The following is a 16,549-nucleotide window of genomic DNA, read 5'->3' as shown; positions in this document are numbered from 1 at the left end:
CAGCGGTCCTTTGGAGTGAGGGCTGCTTTCCACTGTGCCTTTCTCGGGTGGAGAAGCTTGCTGGTGCGAGGGCCCTTGTGTTCTGTTCACTGCTGTGAGCTAGTAGTGAGGCCTCTCAGCCTCTCTCCTCCCAACACCTGACCCGTCTCTTCGGGAACGCTGCCTGGATTCCATCAGGAATGCAGAGGCTGGCGGTGTCGGGGCAGCTTTCCCATGGCCAGTCTTTCTACCTTTCTTCCCAGCCTCTGTCTTGAAGGCAGCATTCTTTCCAAGCCTTGAAAACAGGACTGCAGTTTCCACTACCTACTTACTGTTCATTAAAGTGAAACGTCAGCCTCTGTTCCATGGTGTCACTTACTTGCCAGTATTATTTTGACTTGCATCCATTTTAAATGTATGGATTCATTAATATTCAAAATTTCCATTGAGAATAAAGTTGGAATATTCAGAAGTATTTTTGATCAGATAATTGATTACATGATAGCTGATTTTAGAGACAGTCTTTCAGCTATGGAAAAGACAGTAATGTACTTTTCCTCAGTTCACACCCGTTATGTAAGAAAGTCTGCCTGTCAGAGGAAAAAACTACTGTACCTCAAGGGCAGCTCATGCTAACTTAGTCTCTCCTCAGTACCTCATGGTTACTAGTTTTGTAGAGGCCTCTCACTTTTCATATTCTGAAGAAAGGGCTTTCAAGAATTTAGTTTTTAAAAGTAAAACTGGGCTAGATGTGATGGTGCATGTATTTAATCCCATAGGTTTAAATACCACTTAATGCAGAGGTGGTGGGTGGATCAACATAGTGAGTTCCATGCCAGCCTGGGCAAGCAAAGAACAAAAGCTTTCTTCTGTGTCCTTTCGTGTAGGTTGCTACCAGAAGGTATGGTCTAGATTAGGATGGATATTCTGACTTCAGATGATCTAGATTTAGGATGGGGTAGAAGGAGAAAAGGAGAAGGGAGAGCAGCAGTAATAGGACCTGTGAGTACTGCTTAACTTAACCTCAAGTGGAAGAAGGAGGAGGACAAAGGAAGAAGGAAGGAAGGAAGAAGAAGAAAGAAAGAAGGGACTCTAGTGGTGGGATGTGTGTATTGCAGGGACAGCAGTCAGGAAGTGACAGCATTTGTACCCCTTCCTTTCCCGCCTCCATCTCTTTCTCCTATTTTTAGTTAACAAATATATATTCCTAAGATACATATTTATAAAGCACAGTATGACATTAAAACACATGTATACAATGTATATTCATCTAGCAGTTGCCGTGTGTATCCTTACAGAACCGGAGGACTCACTCTTTCCTGTTCTTTGTCATTAATGCACAGTAGGTTATGTATAGAGGTAGCTGCCCTGCTGTGGAGCACGAGAGCCCTTTATTCCCCTCCTCCTCATCCTGCTTATCTCTGTTACTTTGTGTTACTCTTCAACTTTCTCATACTTCAAGGTCAACTCTTGAGTTTCTTTATTTGAGAGAGAGAGATCATATTTCTGTGTCTGGGTTATTTTACTTAACATAATGACCACCAGCTCAATTTATTTTCCTGCAAATGATAAAGTTCATTCTTTTTATGCTTGAGTGGTATTTCATTCTTGGAGGCTTAAGTCATCTTGGGTATTTGCACAATTTTGCTTTTCTCTGTGATTCTTCTGAAGAGAAAAAGAATTATTATTGTCTATTTTCTAAATTCTTTGTAATTTAAAATAGTACTGGATACCATTAGTAACTCATGTTTTGTAACATTTTTTTTTCCTGAATTTGAATCCCAAGTACAATGCATACTCCCCCTCTCTCTTTCCCTCTCTCCCTCCCTCCACTTTTAAAACAATATGCATATGTGTATAATACACGAGTGCTTGTGGAAGTCAGGTGGCAACTTGCTCAGGAGCTGGTTATGCCCACCATTCAAGTTGCAGAGATTCAACTCAAGATGTCAGGCTTGGTGGCAAATACCTTTTCACACAGAGCCATCGTACCAGCTCTTAGAGTGTTCTGAACACTTGGGAAGAACATTGTAACATTAATTAATACTTTTCACAACCTTCTTTTCCCTATTTTCTTTTTCCACATAGGGTCTTACTGTGTGACCTTGAACTTGAGACATGGGGTCTTCCCCACTTAAAGTAAACAAGGGTTGTCAAAGGATGAGGGTGAGTGGGGGGCATAGGCAAGTAGAAGTGAGAGAGAATGATGAGGGAATGGAATCTTGTGAATTTTAGCCGGTCATGGCCCTGAAGCATCATGATTTAGGATCTGTTTTGGTTTTTCTTCTCTATATCTAGCTGATAATACTATTTTATTTTCAAAGTGTAGCTCTAGTGTCACCTGAGATGCTTCTAGTTGTTTGGTTTTGATGGTGTCTGTGGCACATTGAAAATGCATCAGCTGTACCACTTGTCACGCAGGACTCTAACTCAGAGCTTCTGTTTCTCAAGTATGTGCTGTGGGGGCAGCTAGACTGGTACTTAAGACTGAAAGTGTCTGCCTTTGTGAAGCCCTAAACTTGAGTACATGTAGGAAATTATAAATATTTCAGTCATTTTCCAGCAGGGCTTATTGAAAGCAGGTTAAGAAGTTGCAGGTGGGCCTGCGCCACAAGTCCTGGATACTCCAACACATCGGAAAAGCAAGATTCTGATTTAAAATCACAACTCGTGATGATATTAGAGGCCTTTAAAAAGGTCATGAATAACTCCCTTTAAGAAATACAAGACAACACAGGTAAACAAGTAGAAGCCCTTAAAGAGGAAACTTAAAAATCAACAAAACAGGTGGCATAATTGAACAAAGCAATCCAGGATCTAAAAATGGAAATAGAAACAATAATGAAATCACAAAGGGAGACAACCCTGGAGATAGAAAATATAAGAGATAGAAGAGAGAATCTCAGGAGCAGAAGATACCATAGAAAACATTGACAAAACAGTCAAAGAAAATGCAAAAAGTCCTAATCCAAAACATCCAGGAAATTCAGGACATAATGAGAAGATTAAACTTGAGGATAATAGTCATAGAAGAGAGTGAAGATTCCCAACTTAAAGGACCAGTAAATGTTCTTCAACAAAATTATAGAAGAAAACTTCCCTAACCTAACGAAAGAGAAGCCCATAAACATAGAAGAAACCGACAGAACTCCAAATAGATTGGAACAAAAAAGAAATTGCTCTTGTCACATAATAGTGAAAACACCAAATGCACAAAGCAAAGAAAGAATATTAAAAGCAGTAAGGTTAAAAGGTCAAGTAACCCATAAAGGTAGACCTATAAGAATCACACCAGATTTCTCAATAAAGACTACACAAGCTAGAAAATCCTGGACAAATGTCATACAGATTCTAAGAGAATACAAATACCTGCACAGGCTACTATATCCAGCAAAACTCCCAACATAGATGGAGAAACAAAGATAGTCCATGACAAAAGCAAATTTATACTCTATGTTCCCACAAATCCAGGCCTACAAAGGATAATAACTGGAAAACTAACACAAAGAAGGAAATTACACCCTAGGAAAAGCAAGAAAATAATCTTTCAACTAACCTGAAAGAAAACAGACACACGAACATAATTCCACCTCTAACAACAAAAATGCCAGGAAATAACAATCATTGGTTTCTAATATCTCTCAACATCAATGGACTCAATTCCCCAATAAAAAGACATAGACTAACAGACTGGATATGTAAGGAGGACACAACATTTTGCTTCATACAAGAAACACACCTAAGTAACAAAGATACACACTACTTCAGAGTAAAAGGCTGGGATTTTTTTTTCCCAAGCAAATGGTCCCAAGAAACAACCTGGAGTAGTTATTCTAATATTGAATAAAATTGACTTTCAACCAGAAGTTATTAAAAAAGATAAGAAAGGACACTTCATACTCAACAAAGGTAAAAATCTATCAAGATGAACTCTCAATTCTGAATCTGTGCTCCAAATGCAAGGACACCTATATTGATAAAAGTAACCTTACTTAAGCTCAAAGCACACCTTGCACCTCACACAATAGTAGTGGGAGACTTCAATACTTCACGCTCATCATGGACAGATCATGGAAACAGAAACTAAACAGAGACAGTGAAACTAACAGAAGTTATGAACCAAGTGGATTTAACAGATACCTATAGAACATTTCATTCTAAAACAAAAGACTATACCTTCTCAACATCTAGTGGTACTTTCTCTAAAATTGACAATATGGTCTGTCACATGGGCCTCAAGAGATACAATGAGATAGAAATAATCCCATGCATCCTATCTATCTCAACGGACTAAGACTGGTCTTTAATAACAACAACAAAAAGCCCACATACACATGGAAGCTGAACAATGTTCTACACAATGATAACTTGGTCAAGGAAGAAATAAAGAAATTAAAAACATTTTAGAATTTAATGAAAAGGAAGGCACAACATACTTAAACCTATGGGACACAATGAAAGCCGCGATAAGAGGAAAACTCCTAGCTCCGATTGCCTCCAAAAATAAACTGGAGAGAGCATACACTGACAGCTTGACAGCACACCTGAAAACTCTAGAACAAAAAAGCAAATGCATTCAAGAGGAGTAGACAGCAGGAAATAAACTCAGGGCTGAAATCAATCAAGTAGAAACAAAAAGAACTATACAAAGAATCAACAGTACCAGGAGTTGGTTCTTTGAGAAAATCAACAAGATTGATAAAGCCTTAGCCAGACCAACCAGAGGGCACAGAGACAGTATTCAAATAATCAAAATCAGAAGTGAAAAGAGAGACATAACAGAAACTGAGGGAAGTCAGAAAATCATCAGATCCTACTAAGAACCCATACTCAACAAAACTGGAAAATCTGGATGAAATGAACGATTTTCTAGACAGATACCAGGTACGAAAGTTAAAACAGAATCAGATAAACCATCTAAATGGTCCTGTCACCCCTAAAGAAATGTAAGCAGTCATCAAAAGTCTCTCATCCCCCCCCCCCCCAATCCCAGGACTAGATGGGTTTAGTGCAGAATTTTAGCAGACCTTCATAGCAGACCTAATGCCAGTACTCTCCACAAAATAGAAACAGAAGGAATGCTACTCAATTCCTTCTGTGAAGCTCAATTATGCTTATACCTAAACCACACAAAGATGTAACAAAGAAAAATTCAGACCAATTTCCCTTATGAATAGCAATGCAAAAATACTCAATAAAATTCTTGCAAACTGAATCTAAGAACACATCATTCATCATGATCAAGTAGGCTTCATCCCAGGGATGTACCCCATGATCATTTCTTAGATGCTGAGAAAGCATTTGACAAGGTTCAATGTCCCTTCATGATAAAGTCTTGGAAAGATCAGGAATTCAAGGCCCATACCTAAACATACAGGAAACTGGTAGCCAACATCAAACTAAATGGAGAGTAACTTGAAGCAGTCCCATTAAAATTAGGAACTAGACAGGGAAGCCCACTCTCTTTCTACCTATTCAGTATAGCAATTGAAGGCCTGGACAGAACAATCAGACAACAAAAGGAGGTCAAAGAGATAGAAATTGGAATGGAAGAAGTAACTCCAAAAATTCCACCACAGAACTCCTACAGCTGATAAACAACTTCAGTAGCCTTCTTCTATTCAAAAGATAAATAGGTTTAGAAAGAAATTAGGAAAAAGACACCCTTCACAATAGTCCCAAATAATACAAAAATACCTTGGTGTGACTATCAAAGCAAGTGAAAGATTTTTATGACAAGAATTTCAAGTCTCTGAAGAAAGAAATTGAAGAAGATCTTAGAGGATGGAAAGATCTCTCATGCTCATAGATTGGCAGGATTAATATAGAAACAATGACCATCTTACCAAAAGCAATCTACAGATTCAATGCAATCCCCATCAAAATTCCAACTCAATTTTTTTTATAGAGTAAGAAAGAGCAATTTGAAAATTCATTTGGAATAACAAAGAATAAACAAACAAACAAACAGGATAGCAAAAACTATTCTCAACAATAAAAGAACTTCTGAGGAATGGATACAGAAAATGTGGTTCATTTACACAATGGAGCACTACTCAGCTACTAAAAACAATGAGTTCATGAAATTCTTAAGCAAATGGATGGATCTAGAAAATATCATCCTTAGGTAAGCCAATCACAAAAAAACCTCCATGGTATGCACTCACTGATAAATGGATCTTAGCCCAAAAGCTCAGAATACTCAAGATACAATTCACAGACCAGATGCTGAAGAATAAGAATGACCAAAGTGCGGATGCTTCAGTCCTTAGAAAGGGAACAAAAATATTCTCAGGAGGAAATATGGAGACAAAGTTTTGAGCAGAGATTGAAGGAAAGGTGATCCAGAGACTGCCCCACTTAGGGATCCAGCCCATATACAGCTGCCAAACCCAGACAACATTAATGATGCCAAGAAGTGTATGCTGGCAGTAGCCTAATATAGCTGTCATCTGAGAGGCTCTTCCAGAGCATGACAAATACAGAGGCAGATGCTTGCAGCCAACCATTGGACTGAGAACGGGGTCCTTAATGGAGGAATTAGAGAATTGAAGGAATTGAAGGGGTTTGTAACCCCATTAAGAACAACAGTACCCAAATAAATAAATAAATAAATAAATTAAAAAAAAAAAAAAAGAACAACAGTACCAACCAACCAGAGCTCCCATTATCCAAAGAGTAGACGTGGACGTACCCATGGCTCCAGCAGTACACATAGCAGAGGATGGCCTTGTTGGGCATCAGTGGGAGGAGAAACCCTTGGTTCTGCCAAGGCTCGATGCCCAGTGTAGGGGAATGTCAGGGTGGGGAGGTGGGAAGGGGTGGGTTGGTAGGTGAACACCCTCATAGAAGCAGGGTGAGGGGAATGGGATGGGGAAATGAAGGGGAATCTGGGAAAGGTGTGAACATTTGAAATGTAAATAAAATATATCCAATTAAAAGAAAAAAAAATAAGTGCACCACATGCATGCAATGACTGAAAACAGAAGAGGAGGGCATCAAATTCCCTAGAACTGGAGTCAGAGATAGTTGTAAGCTACCATTTGGGTCCTAAGACCAAAACTCACAACAGCCAGCACTTCTACTCACTGACCCATTTCTTCATCTGGATTTAATTTATTGTATTTTTCATTAAAATCTTGGCACAGATTGAAAATAAAAGTTGCAGGTGGTCGTTGTTTCCCTTGTTCACTGTTCCTAGTCTGTCTTACCCACCACTGCCTGTCACCTTTCTTCTGGTTCCTTTCCTAAGCATCCTCAAAGACGTAACCCCCCAGGCTAAGCCCTTGGGCTTCTTTTCTGTTTAGAATGATGCTTCTTTGCCTTTCCTGTCCCTTCTCATTGGGCATCTTGAGACTCACGTGTGGAGAAGGGAAGGTTTGGTCTCAGGTCCTGCATTTCTAGGGAGTTGTCTGAAGGCATTAGTGCTACAGGCACAGGAATCCCCCTCTAGTTAGGCCCATCAACCACACCATCCAGTGTCTTACTCTGTATAATCTACCCTTGGTAACACTTCAGTGTCTTCATGTGGGTCTCTCTTCATAGGCTTCAGACATACATGCTCGTGTAAGTGCTTAACGGGCTCCATTTATACTGACACTGCAAACTAATATTTTGAAAATAGAATTAGTTGCCATCATCATTAATTGCCCCAATTCACCCCTGTTTCAAAACACTCTTACCAACCCCCTGGGTGTCGTTCCTCTTACAGTGTTTGCAGGATATGACTGGCTCTTCACCTTGACTGCTTACAGGCCCGACCATTGCTGTTTGATGTCTGGGTTTGTGTAGCAACCTAGTCAGTCTCTGCTTTTCCCCTGAACTTTCCTGGTTCAAAGTGAATCTGTTTGATTAGAATGAATCTTACCCCTCCATTTAACCTCTGCAATGACTTCTCTTATCAGGATAGCTCATAGTCCTTGCCCTAGTCTACAAGGACTTTTTTTAGGGTGTAGTCTGGGAGCTGCCAGGATCCTGTCTGTCAGTGAAATCACAATCTCTGAGATTGGGCTCAGTTGAAAAGTGTGGGTTCCATTGTGGTGATGGTGGCCCTTGACCCTGAGTTCGGAGAAGCCCCTCTGCTGCTTTGGTGTGTAGTGTGCTTTCCCACCTTCTTTCCATTTCTGCTTAACCACAGCAATCACCTAGATTTTTCTCATGTATGTAAGTTATACCTGAAAGCAACATGATGAAGCATGAAGAACAGCAAAAGCTGTTCTGATGATTTTCAATCACACTTAAGAACACATGCAGGGCTGGAGGGATGGTTCAGCCTTCAAGGCTAGGCCCACAACAAAAATGTCAAAAACTTAATATAGTGATGTAAAGGATCAGCTTTGAGGTGCATACCTTTTTTGTCTTGGCTTAAAAGCTATTTGCTCTTTTGCCTGCTTTTATATTCAGCAGTATATGCTTAGTCATCTTAAACAAAAGATCTTTAGTTAGCAGATTTTCTTCAGTATGTTAAAAAATAAAGTAACACACGAGACTATCTGTCACCATAGCATCTGTTTGCTATGGTTAATACTGACAGAGCCCAGTGTACTTTTTGTCAGCTTGAAATTGTCTCACTCTTTCTTGTGGGTTCCATAATGTTAGTTAATTCAAAAACAGAACAAACTCCTTGTAGAAGGGAACATTGGGAAGAAGTGACACGCCCATCTGTATAAGAGGGCATGCAGTAAGAGTGAGGAGCAAGCCACCTCCCACCGTGGTGTTCAGCACTCACTGTTGGCAATTGCAGTTACATTCTAGGTGTTTATTTACGACAGGGCCGTTACTGAGGCAGGATCCCACAGCCGGCCAGACACAGGCTGGCTTCCAGTTCGTGGCAATCCTTTTGCCTTAGCTTTTTGAGCTCTGGGATCAACCCTCACACCTGTCAGGTTTTTTTTTTTTTTTTTCCTTTAAAAATTATTGACTGTCTTAGTCGGGGTTTCTATTCCTGCACAAAATATCATGACTAAGAAAGGGTTTATTCAGCTTACACTTCATATCGCTGTCCATCACCAAAGGAAGTCAGGACTGGAACCCAAGCAGGTCAGGAAGCAGGAGCTGATGCAGAGGCCATGGAGGGATGTTACTTACTGGCTTGCTTTCCCCTGGCTTGCTCAGCTTGCTTTCTTATAGAACCCAGGTCTACCAGCCCAGGGATGGCACCACCCACAATGGGCTGGACCCTCCCCCCTTGATCACTAATTGAGAAAATGTCTTACAGCTGGATCTCATGGAGGCATTTCCTCAACTGAGGCTCCTTTCTCTGTGATAACTCCAGCTTGTGTCAAGTTGACACAAAACCAGCCAAGTACATTGACAAATATGAAAAAATGTGCTTCAATTTTTTAATTATTTAACAAATATGATAAAGTTAAGTTAAAAAATATGTAATGGGAACTCTCTGAGCATAACATAGGTACAGCATCTCCAAAATGTTTCTCATTTCTACAAGTTTTAGGATACGTACCTCTCTGAAATATTTTACTTTTATATGTTTGGCTGACCTTGGAGACCAGAAGAGGACATTACATTTCCTGGAAGTTGTAGGGGTTTTGAGTCACATTATGGTGCTGGTATTTGAACTATTATCCTCTGCAAGAGTAGCAAGGGCTTTTTAACTGCTGAACCATTTCTCTAGGTCCTGTTCCCTGCTTTGTCTCAGCGATTGCTCTCCGACTTGTGTGTGCCCACCCATGTGCATCTTTCTAGTTGAGCCTTGCTGACGTCTCTTGGTGATGTCTCTGAGTCACTCTCCCTTCCTTCTGCCCAGCAGCTGCTCTGTGTGTGCAGGTCTAATTTCTTCCCGTCCACCCTCCCTACTGCCTCCCACCAGCACTTTTTTTTTTTTTTGAGCTGAATAGTTAAGGTAGTAGATTTTGTGTTAGTTTCTGATTAATTTCCCAACTCTGTTGCCACTTAACTGAGTGATGCTATTTTGCTTTATCCGATATCCTTTTTCATTAACATGGATCTGGAGGAGTGAGTAGTGCTTGTGAGGCAGAATCGAGGTGAGGGTTTCCAGTGCCACTCAGCAATCAAGGCATAGTGGAAACCACCCAGTGTCTGTAGGTGAACTGGGTAGGAATGCAGTGGGTTCAGCTCTGTCTCTGTAAGAAAGGTTTATTTTGGCTCATAATTTTAGAAATTTCAGCCCCTAGTTGCATCTGTTGCCAGCACAGTACATCATGATGAAAAATGTCAGGTAAAAGCTCATAATACCTGTGAAAAAGAGGGTTCTGCTTCAGAACATAAGTATAACAGTAAATAAAAATGCCATCCTGGAAAACAAGCCTTCAGAACACTGGGCTTTGGATGGAGAGTTCAAATCTAAAATGTATCGTGTAGTATATTCATACAATAGAATATTATTCTCCTTTAAAAAAAAAAAAACAAAGGATGACCTTTGATAGTGTGGTTTCACTTTACATGAAAGCAGCATTTGGTGGCTGAAATTAAAATGTTTAGTTCAGCTTTGTCTCTCATGGGCTCTTGTTAATTTTCTCACATCTCATTTCTTGCCTCAGAGTTATTGATTTAGGAGTCATGACTCCCTGTGATAAGATACTTCAAGCTGCTCTGGACCACAAAGCAGGTACTGTGCCACAGTCCTCTGGGCATACCATTCAGCATCACTCTCATGAGAGTATGTATCGGGGAGTGGGAAAACCCAGCTCTCGTGGGGTCTGAGGGACATCAAGCAGCAGGCTCCAGTGCAGGCAGTTAGGGCTTGAAGAAGGTGTGTGAGCATCTTTGGGCCTCCTCTTAGCTCTAGCAGTGGAGTGGGCCGGCTTCTTAGAGGAAAACAGTTGTATAGTTGTTCTTATGGTCAAGCCTGAGATAATTATGACCCAGGGATGATTTTTATTGTATGGCTTCCTACGTGTGTTACAAATATGTTACTACACACTTAAGTTATACTTTTTTTTACTAATTCCTAGAATTAGAAATTGACATGCTAGGTTTTCTGATCATCAGTACAGAATTTTGAAAAGTGTCTTCATTTTCTCTCTCTTTCATTCTCACTGGCCAGTTGTCTTCCTCTTTTGACAATAGATATAATCGGCTTGTCAGGACTCATCACTCCTTCCTTGGATGAAATGATTTTTGTTGCCAAGGAAATGGAGAGGTTGGCTATAAAGATTCCGTTGTTGATAGGAGGAGCAACCACTTCAAGGTAAGTCAGCATGAACAGCTTTGTGCTCACGTTAAATTCTCTTACATGCCAGTGTTTTAAGACAGTGGTGAGATTTGTTGTTTTCCCTTTTGAGAGGATTTGATTTTGTTTTCTTTTGGTGCTAAAATCTATACATAGGGCCTTGTGCTTGCTAGTCAAGATCTCTACCCAGCCCATTCATTATTTAAATTCTTTTCTTTTTTACTTTGAGACAGAGTCGCACTAAGTTGCCTTGAATTTGCAGTTCTCTGATCAGTCTGGACCACTAGGCTTGGTCAGTAACTTGGGCTTTATGAAATTAACTTGGTCTTCTGCTTACTTTGGAAAGTGGCAAGAGGACCTATGGATTGTTGTCAAAGAAAAGACTTTAAAAAGTTGTGATTATGTAATATAGGAAATCTCTATATTAGGAGCTGTGTATCTGGGACCTTAGATTCATGATTAAAATATTTTTATATCTTAGTTTGCTTCATTAAGATCAGAAATTTGTTATGTGGTCCTTTTTATTAGTAGAGACATCAGACAAACGAAAAAAGCCCTCCTGAGACCCTGGTTGCTTCTCAGGTAATTGAGGGTTCAGGAAGGCATAATTCTTCCTTTTGCCAGATGACAGTTCAGGATTTGCATGGTTTCAGGATACAGATTTCTGAGAGTAATACAATATGACTTTTCCAGTAGTAGCATGAACCAGACCTGTGTTTCTGAGACATTTGAGTACAGGTATGACCATTCAGTGAAGGTTAGGGTCAGAGATGGGTGGGAATATTCTTGAAGTGTCCCTTTTAAATCCGTATTTATGGAAGAGAAAACCAATTGTTATTCTGTCTGCAGTATGGGTCATGTGGTATCACAAAAGGAAATCTGGCCTTGTTATGGGGAGAACTTCACAAGGGTATATATTCTGAAAGTCAGCTGTTAAATTTAACTAATGTATAGCCAATTACTACAAAGTGGGTTTTGCAATTGCTTTTTTTTTAAGTTGCTGTACTGTAGAGAAAGTTCTCTCTCTCTCCCTCCATCCCCCCCGCCCCCGTGTGTGTGTGTTTAAGTTTAATTGCTTAGAAGTAGGTAAGTAATTTTATCTTTCTGTTTATACTGATCATAAGCTTTCCATACTTAGAATTTTAGGTGCTATTCTTACTTTTGATTTCATCTTGATTTCTCCATCTTCACTTTTTTTCCTCCTTGCTTTTTAAAAAGGGGTGGGGAATCAGAAGACAACCTTGTGGAGTTGGTTTTCCTGAGTATGCCTGTGTCATGGTATACATGTAGAGGTCAGACAGTTTGGGGAGCAAGTGTTTCACTTTGTGGTGCAAAGGATTGAATTTATGTACCATGCTTGGCAGCAGGTGCCTTTAGGTTCCTGGGGTTGAATTTAGGTTGTCGGGGTTGTACAGTGAGCACATTCACTGGGGGAGGAGCCATCTCACTAGACATGTTAAAGCACTAGCCATGCATAATTTACATAAAAATACTTGAATTCTCGACTAGGCCGAGATATGAAGTAAAAGATAACATACTTTGGCTGGGGTAGAGAATATGAAAATACCTGAGTTGGGAGAAGCAAACAGCAGGAAACATGGCGGGAGCTTCTGTAAGCCATCTGCCTGTCATCTTCACTGGGGGAGGCTGTGTGTGCTTCCAGATCTCACTTTGATTCTGTATGTTTTTTAATGAAATTGCCTATACATGGCCTACACTATTGCTCTAAGTACCTCTTAAAATGTTTAATGTGATATATAAAAATTAAAGGTTGTTCTTCCTAGTATCTGTATGTTAAAGTTTGGCAGTAGAAACTTGGGGCTGAGCAAATGTTAGTATGAAATACTGTGTTACTTCTGTGCTTTAATTAATTGATTCACTTTTGTGATACTAGAGATTGATTGAACCTTCTACACTATAGCAAGAGTTATACTGTTCAGATATATCCCTAGCCTCTTTCTATTTTATTTTTTGTTGAATTTCATGTCTGGAGTTTTTTTTTTTTTACAATTAGAAGGTAAGGTTGAGGCCAGTGGTATAGCTATCTCTCTCAAAGAGGAGGCAGTGGTCAAATCTGTGTCCTGTGTCTTATGCCTGGTCCCTGCTTCCCTAGGGTGCTGGCTGGTCTCCCAGCTCACTTGCAGGAAGAACCTTGACCTTGATGAACATAGGGTGTGGTGACTGCCAGGGACCCAAGCAGGCCTGGGCTGGGAATCCCTTGTTGGCAGATGACTAGAACAAACCTTTCTCATTTTGTCAGACTTCCTTGGAATCTAGGCCTATCAATTCATATGATTTCACCCCATTTTTCCATCTCAGGATGGGAAAAGTCATTCTTAGTTTATAAGGGAAATTTAAAGTGCAGTGCTTGTAAGTACCTTGAAGTCTCTCTTGGAAATACTGTAGAAACATATTATCTCTAATGGCTCTGAACAGGAGTTGTCTGAGCAAGGAGCTGTCAGCACTGATGGATATGCTTTTCTTCTTGACCCTTATTTTCAGAACCCACACAGCAGTTAAAATAGCACCACGATACAGTGCGCCTGTAATCCATGTCCTAGATGCATCCAAGAGTGTGGTGGTGGTAAGTGTGGGAGCCTTCCTTTTATTTTAAATGTGCCGCAAAGAGAGAACAAAGAAAGCATTAAGAGCTAAAGTATCTATCACCCTAGATCCATTTCGTTTTGGCCAGTTTTACTAAAGAAATGTGAAAGAGAAGGCTGGAGTTCATGGTGTGCTGCGGCAGTGTTTGCCTTGCTGGAAGGAAGCCCTGTTAGCATAGCGTGTGCTTTCAGGGATGCTGGCAGAAGGGAGCAGCCGCTGAAGGATGGCACCAAGATGCCTTGCACTTGGACATCTGACCAGGTTGACAGACGCCTTTAATTTACAAGTGTGAGAAGATGGAGATTTCCTTGACTATTGCTAGAATTAACTGGAATGCAGGATTTCTAAAATGACTTTGTTCTGGTTATAAGAAATTGGTAGGGCCAGCTGATTAGCCCAGAAATCAGAACAGTCAACAGATATTCAAAACCCAGAGTAATAGGTAGTTTCTTAATGAACTTAACAAAACCCTTTCCCAGGTGTCTTTCTCTTGTCCTCTAGTAAATCCTGATTGTCATTCTCATGTGTTTGCTGAATAATAATAGGCTGGGAGACATCTGAGAGACCACATGGTCCTTCGGTTTCCAAGTTATTCACCTAGAAACTCAGTGTAAGACAGAAAAGAGCTAAGCAGCCCCTTCTGGCCTCAGTCACACTTGTAGGCTTCAGTGAAAGTATGATTGGACAACAACAGCTTTCTGAAGGAGAAGAGATCCACTGAGGGACCTGTTAATCTGGGAGGCTCTAGGAACACCATGCAGACTGATGACAGTGACCACAGCTTCTGAGTTCAGACCCGTGTGTTTCTTTCTGTGGAGTCATCACTGTTATACCGAGTTGAGAGTATCATGAGGTTCCTCTGGGGTGGGGTGGGGGAGTGAGGGTGGTCACGGTAGCACAGTGTTACACTGTGTATGGAGGTCAGAGACAGCTTGCAGGAACTAGTTCTCTTCTACCCCGGGTCCTAGGGGTTAAAGTGAGGTCGTCAACCCTGGCAGCAAGCATCTTTGTCTGCTGACCCACCTCCCTGGCCTCAGTGGTGTGTATCTTCCTTTGCTGCCTCATGGTTGTTGAACTTTATCTTCATTTCAGTGTTCTCAGCTGTTAGATGAAAATCTGAAAGATGACTACTTTGAGGAAATACTGGAAGAATATGAAGATATCAGACAGGACCACTATGAGTCTCTCAAAGTAGGTGATAAAAGCAGATCACAGTTATCTGTGGTTTTTTCATGGGCTTTATTGACTGTTTTGAGAAGTCCTTTGAGAGAGGTCTTTTTCCTAGTTCAGATCTGAGTTCTTTGGTACCTAATTTCTGATTGGGTTTGTTGTTGATTTGATTTTGGCTGTTCTAATAAATTTTAAGTAGGGTATGGACCTATTTACTTATAATCCCAACACTTAGAAAGGGGCAAGAGGATCATGAGTTTGAAGCCAGCTTGGGCTACATACCAAGACTATGTCTCAAAACACTTGATTTTTGTTTTTTTTTTTTTTTTTTTTCTTCTGTATTGAGCCAAACATTCTGAGTCCTCAGTAGGTGTTAGGCTCTGTGCCAGACGTCAGGCTTATGAGAAAGAGTAAAGCATGAACTTATTGACATCCCCAAAATATGAGCTAGATCATTCCAAAATGGTATTCTCAGACTCGTTCTTGAGGGGAAAATGGAAGAAAATAGAGCATTAACCAGGCACTCATAAACCTCTCCTCTCCTTACTGCTCCAGGCTTTTCTGCCATTCAGAATAATGTGCCAGGAATGGTCCCTTCTAGGCTTCAGGAACTCCATAATTACCCCTTGAAGTCATGGTGGTCTGCCTTACATCTATGTGTGGGGCATTAGAAGAGTTGCTAGGAACATAGATGAATGGCCAGCGGCCCAGATGCTGCTGATGCCTTCTTCCCACTCTCCTTTCATTTGCCTACAGCTGACAGCTCCTCGGGCCTACCCTGGTCTGGTCCTCAGGGTAGTTAGGATGGGGCAGCTAACTCCAAGACCACTCGTGTCCTGAAAGAGCCAGCCAGGGCTGTAGGGTCAGACTTAGAACCACAAGGTGAAGCTAGTAAACGTGTGACACTGTTTACTGCCTCCTATTCCAGTGGCACTGTGAAGCCATAGTAGATGGGAAAGGATAGGGGTTTTCCTTAGAAAGGGTTTGGTTTTGTTTATTTGATTATTTGTCTTGTTTGCAAAAACTGTTATATTGGCTTTCTTGGTTATGCTTTCATTGTAGAGATAGAAAAGCTAAGAGATTCTGACTAACTATTTTCTTCAACAGGAGAGAAAATACTTGCCCCTAAGTCAAGCCAGAAAACATGGTTTCCACATTGACTGGCTGTCTGAACGTCACCCAGGTCTGTGTCTGCTGCTGGACAAAGCAGTGTGATGACGTGACAGTGTCTAGGATTTGTTTGCAGCAGTTGACTACAAAGGAACCTGCAGCAAGAAATTCTGTGTTGTGTGTAAGAATGATGGAAAAGAAAGTAGACAGGAAGGCCTATTAAGTGCCACACACTGTTGTGGGATGAACTCACCGTAGCTTGCTGAGTCCTTTGGGTATTGTGTCCATTTTAACTGAAGAAACTGGAATTTCAGGGAGTGACTGGAATGATTTCAGACTTCTGTTGTTGGGTTATCTTCTGTAGCCTGTGCTGTGCTTGAGCGGGCCTCCTCGCAGGCCTCCTCAAGTGACCTTGGTTGCGTGCAGGGCAGACGGCTGACTTGGAATGTCTGAAGTATGAAATAGCTTGGCACTTACAGGTCTTGAAAACCTCTGCAGCAAAGCTGGATCCCTTTTCACTTTCTTGTTGTGTCT

General features: G+C 40.8%; 1 protein-coding gene across 1 annotated transcript in view; it reads left to right on the top strand.

Annotated features, from left to right (window-relative positions):
• The window catches only part of MTR (5-methyltetrahydrofolate-homocysteine methyltransferase), a 67,656-nt gene that overhangs the window by 41,637 nt on the left and 9,470 nt on the right, over positions 1 to 16,549 (top strand). The window contains exons 23-27 of the mRNA XM_080918300.1: positions 10,500 to 10,567; positions 11,029 to 11,149; positions 13,634 to 13,715; positions 14,828 to 14,926; positions 16,013 to 16,088. Of these exons, the coding sequence (XP_080774426.1) occupies positions 10,500 to 10,567; positions 11,029 to 11,149; positions 13,634 to 13,715; positions 14,828 to 14,926; positions 16,013 to 16,088 (446 nt within the window). The remainder of the gene's footprint in view (positions 1 to 10,499; positions 10,568 to 11,028; positions 11,150 to 13,633; positions 13,716 to 14,827; positions 14,927 to 16,012; positions 16,089 to 16,549) is intronic.

The sequence above is a fragment of the Micromys minutus genome (genome assembly GCF_963924665.1).
Source record: "Micromys minutus genome assembly, chromosome: 6".
Taxonomy (NCBI): Eukaryota; Metazoa; Chordata; class Mammalia; order Rodentia; family Muridae; genus Micromys; species Micromys minutus.
The sequence above is the reverse complement of the archived record's forward strand: the minus strand, read 5'-3'. Positions and strand labels throughout refer to the sequence as shown.